Raw genomic sequence first — 4,799 nt, 5'->3', positions numbered from 1 at the left:
CCCAGCCACACAGAACCCTGCCGCCCCTGGCCTCCACACATCACACATCTCACTCCGGCGACTCTCACGGGCCACCTGCTCACTGCCACGCCATCAACCATCACCCGCACGCGGAGTGCCCTCATCCTCTTCTCACCTCTGCCTCTCGCCAGCCCCCCACCACCACCCCCTCCCGCCCGGCAAGTGGCTGAGACCATGCTCAGCTCTGATGGCATGCGAGTGGTGAGGTCAATCCCATCCTTGCCCACTGTGTGCCTTGCAGTCAGCTAGGGAAGCAGGTGATGGGCAAGCACTCATGCTGGGGCCTGGTGAAGAGGGCTGTGAGCCTGCACAGCAGGGGGAGCCACCTGGGCCAGGGTCAGGGTCAGGGACAGGAACAGCTCCCAGAGGGAGCACAAGTCAGCCAGGAACAGAGGAGTGGGGCCTGAGGGATCCACCTCCTTCATAGTGTTCCCTCTCCCTCCTTGCTCCCCCACCCCGCCCCCGGCACCTCAGGTGCTTTGGTTTACACCCCAAACAATGGTGTCAGGGGGAGGCACCCGTTTTACACTCACCTCTCCACACATCTGTGTCTCCCCTGGCCTGTGGCATTCTCAGGGACAGAGGACTGATCTTACTCCATTGAATGTCATGGTATCTGAAGTACCATGTCTGGATACTGAAAGTGGTTAATAACTCATCCAGCAGCTAACTGGAGGTTAAGTCCACCCAGAGGCGCATTTGAAGACAGACCTGGTGATCTACTTCCCAAAACATAATCCCTGAAAACCCTGTGGAACACAGCTCCACCTGAGTCAAAATCAACTCAATGGCCAATGGGTACCTGAGTCAAAGTCAACTCAAAGTCAAAGTCAACTCAGTGGCCAATGGGTACCTGAGGCCCAGAGTCAAAGTCAACTCAATGGCCAATGGGTACCTGAGGCCCAGCAGGCCCTTCACAGAGGTGTGTGCACTGGGCCAGGGGGCCTAGCCTCTCCCAAGCAGTCCTCAGAACCTCCAGGGACTCACCCACACACACAAGAGCGCCTGCCCTGGGTCTGCCTCCCGTGTGACTTGAGGACATAAATGAACTTCTTGGAGTCTGTAAAGCAGAAGAGTTGGACAAAGGCAGGTTGACATACTATGTCCTCTAGAGTCTAAGGGACTGGTGGTGGATTTCCTGTAGCCCGAGAAAATCAGGGTCGTGAATAACCTCTTCGCTTTATTTCTATATTGATAGGCTTTTCTTAAGCCTTCAACACCTCCCAAATGGCACACAGTATCCTACTTGGCACTAAGTTTCCCAGGCATTTTAGTTTCCTGCTAACTGTCAAAGTGGCAGTTTGCCCCGCCCCAGACAGCCTTGGCTATTCCCTGGGCAGTCTCGCCTTCCAGTGGCATTCCTCCCTAATAGCTATCTGAACCCTGCTTCTACCCCTCACAAGCAGCCCGTTTCATCTGGGGCGAGACCAACACCTCACTTTTCAGAGCAAATCAAGGTCCACACAGCTGGGCCCCCAGAAGCAGTGCCATGTCTGGAACTCCGTCTCCTGATACCACACACGCGTCCCACTGTCCTGCCACCAGCTAAGGAAGAGGGCTCATCAGCCCTCCCAGAGGACTCAGCGCCACTCCCTCCACCTCCTCTCAGACTCACCACAGACTGACACCACAGGGGTCAGTCCCTCAGCCAGCCCGAGCTGCCTCTGATGCTGGAGCCCATAATCAGCACAAGTCCCTGGAGCCTCTGAGCCTTCCCCAGGCCAGGGAGCACCCAGACACCACGCTGAGCAGGCAGAGCCACAGGTGGACCACACGTAAAGAGCTGGAAAGCGTGAGTGCGGCAGGCTGGCAAAGCTCCCAGACAGAGCATAGCCCCTGGGAACAGAGAAGACCCCCTATTCCCAGCCTGGCAAGCACCAGGGACAGGCCCCTAGGTGTGCCCACCTGAAGGAACATCGTCACGAGTGCCCATGCCCCAGGTGGAAAGGGTGCCTGGGAGGTCGTCCAGAGGGGGCGGCAGCTCCTTGATGGTCTGGGGTACAGTCCTCAGGAGTCCAGAGGGATCCAAGCTGGAACATCCAGGGGCCTGTGGTGGAGCAAGCAGAGGGCCATGGAAAAAGCAAATAAACATGTTCAGCACTGACTGCTTCAGTCTTTGGTCTTGAAGCCTGAAGAGGAAGGGATGGGTGGGTCATGGTGCTGGCGAAGACAGTGGAAAGCACCGTGGACTGTCCGTCCTCGAAGAATGACAGCCATAATGCTTCTGAGAAGGAAGGACAGTAAGACTTCATCTCATGTACTTTGGACATGTTGTCAGGAGAGACCAGTCCCTGGAGAAGGACATCCTGCTCGGTGAAGTAGAGGGGCAGTGGAAGAGGAAGACCCTGGACGAGATGGAGGGACACACTGGCTGAAACAGCAGGCTCAGACATAACAGAACCAGGCAATGCTTCATTCTGTTTTCCACAGGCTCGTTGTGAGTCGGAGCTGATGCCACAGCACCTACCCATAGCGCACTGCCTCACTGGCAAGCCTGGGTGATGCCAACAGTTGGGCAACTTGGCTGAGAGCCAAGAGGTGGGTGTAAGATAAGCCAGGGTGCCTCAGAAGAAAGGCCCGCTGACATACTTCCAGGAAATCAGCCACTGAAAATCCTTCGGAGCACAGCTCTACTCTGACACGCATGGGAGAGCCATGCATTGCAGAGCACAGCTCTACTCTAACACGCATGGGAGCAGCCGTGCATTGGAATTGACGCAATGGCAACTGGGTTGTCTTTCTTCATCGATAGACTGCTTCACAGCATGGCCGCTGGGAGCTAAAGCATTCTTACAGCCAGGAGATCTGCCACTGGACCCAACGGCACTCCCTTTGCTTGACATTGTGACTCTCAGGTGCTGCAGTGTCTCAGCGCCAGCCTGCTTGGGTCAAGCAAGAGTTCATCAGGAAGCACATCAAAGAAAGCTAGCCACCTGCCTTCACTTTGACATGGATACCTAGCCTGGACTCTGACACTCTGTTTCTCCATCAGTTTCTATGTACTTCAACACCTATTACTCTCAACGGAAGTGCCCATCACCACCCAATGAAATTCTAGTCATCCAGAAAGAGAAACGCTATCTCGTAGCATACCACAACATGACGGGTCCTGAACACATCGTGATGAGTCTGTGGAAAAGGGGCAAATACTACCTGATCTCATTTCTATGAAACAGGCAAATGTGTGGTAATCAACCACCACTCATCTTGTCAATGTGTCATGCTGTGGTGACTTGCGTGCTGTCGAGGCTGGCCACTGGCCTTTCAAATACCAGCAGGGTTACCTATGGTAAGCAGGTTTCAGTAGAGCTTCCAGAGGAAGAGCAGACTAAGAAGATGGCCTAGGCAGTCCACTTCTGAAGGATTAGCCACCGAGATCTCAAGAAGATCAGTAGAGCTTTCACAGACACAGCACTGGAAGACAAAGCTCTTGGTTGATGGAGCATGACTCAAAATGAGAGACACAGGTACAAAGATCCATAAACAATTGGACCATGGAATGTATAAAGCATGAACCTAGGGAAATTGGAAGTCATCAAAAATGTCATGGAACACATAAATATTGATAATCACCATTAGTGAGCTGAGACTTGTGCTGACTGCTTTAAATCAATCACATGCTTTACTGTGCCAGGACAAACAAACTGAAGAATAATATCACATTCATCCTTGAGAAGAACATTTCAAGGTCTATCTTGAAGAACAGTGTTATCCGTGATAGGATAAAGACATATGCGTAAAAGGAAGAACCGTTAATGCAACTAGTAGTCAGGTTGACACACAACTCTACCAGCTTCTTCAGCCTGAAATTAATCAACAGTGCAATCAATGAATTACTGGTGACTCAAACACAAACTCTGGAAACAAACAGAAAGGGCCAGTAGCTGGAAAAGATGACGTTGGGGATTGAAACAAAGCTAGACACTGGATGACGGAATTTTGCAAGATCAAAGACTTCTTCACTGCAAATACCTCTTTTCAACAATATGCATGATGCCCATGCATAGGAACCTCTCCAGGTGGAAGACTCATATGGACTACATCTCTGGGAAGAGATTGGTGGAGAAATTCAATATCACCAGCCTAAACAAGACCATCAATTTCTCATACTTAAGTTCAGGTTGAAGCTGAAGAAAATTAAGATAAGTTGGAGAGAGCTAAAATACAACCTTGAGTATATCCCACCTGAACCTAGATACCATTTCATGAACACCTTTGACTCACTGAACATTAGTCACCAATGACCTGATGAGTTCTGGGATGACATCAAGATCATCCATTCATAAAGGATTGAAGATAAACAAGCAGCCATCTAGCTGAGAAGCAACAAAGCCACATGGAAGAAGCCCACCAGCCTGTGTGATCATGAGGTATCGATGGGATCAGGTATCAGCCATCAAAGATCCAGAGCAAAAAATCATAATGTGAATGAGGTGAGGAGTGCAGACTGGAGGCCCAAAGCCAATCTGTAAGCAATTGGACAGCCCCTTACAGAAGGGTCATGGGGAGAAGATGGGCAAATTAGGGTGCAGTATAGCACTAAAGAAACATACAGCTTTATTCTGGTTCTTTAATGCTTCTTCCCCTCCCTCCCCACTATCATGACCCTAATTCTACCTTACAAATCTGGCTAGACCAGAGTATGTACATTGGTATATATAAGAGCTGGAAACATAGGGAATCTAGGACAGCTAAACTCCTCCGGACCAATATTGAGAGTAGCCATACCAGGAGGGGAAGGGGAAGGTGCAGGGAGAAAGGGGGAACCTATCACAATG

General features: G+C 51.0%; 2 protein-coding genes across 2 annotated transcripts in view; both read right to left on the bottom strand.

Moving 5' to 3' along the window:
* TOGARAM2 (TOG array regulator of axonemal microtubules 2) overlaps nt 1–2,002 on the bottom strand; it is a 55,675-nt gene extending 53,673 nt beyond the window's left edge. Inside the window, 1 exon segment of the mRNA XM_045287016.1 lies at nt 1,927–2,002. Within this exon segment, the coding sequence (XP_045142951.1) occupies nt 1,927–1,954 (28 nt within the window). The 5' untranslated portion in view covers nt 1,955–2,002.
* A 128-nt stretch (nt 2,003–2,130) lies between these two features.
* The window catches only part of WDR43 (WD repeat domain 43), a 127,370-nt gene continuing 124,701 nt past the window's right edge, over nt 2,131–4,799 (bottom strand). Inside the window, exon 9 of the mRNA XM_045287015.1 lies at nt 2,131–2,150. Within this exon, the coding sequence (XP_045142950.1) occupies nt 2,131–2,150 (20 nt within the window). The remainder of the gene's footprint in view (nt 2,151–4,799) is intronic.

The sequence above is a fragment of the Echinops telfairi genome, unplaced genomic scaffold (genome assembly GCF_000313985.2).
Source record: "Echinops telfairi isolate 266 unplaced genomic scaffold, ASM31398v2 ScPeMD7_10;HRSCAF=50, whole genome shotgun sequence".
In the NCBI taxonomy this organism is placed as follows: domain Eukaryota; kingdom Metazoa; phylum Chordata; class Mammalia; order Afrosoricida; family Tenrecidae; genus Echinops; species Echinops telfairi.
The sequence above is the reverse complement of the archived record's forward strand: the minus strand, read 5'-3'. Positions and strand labels throughout refer to the sequence as shown.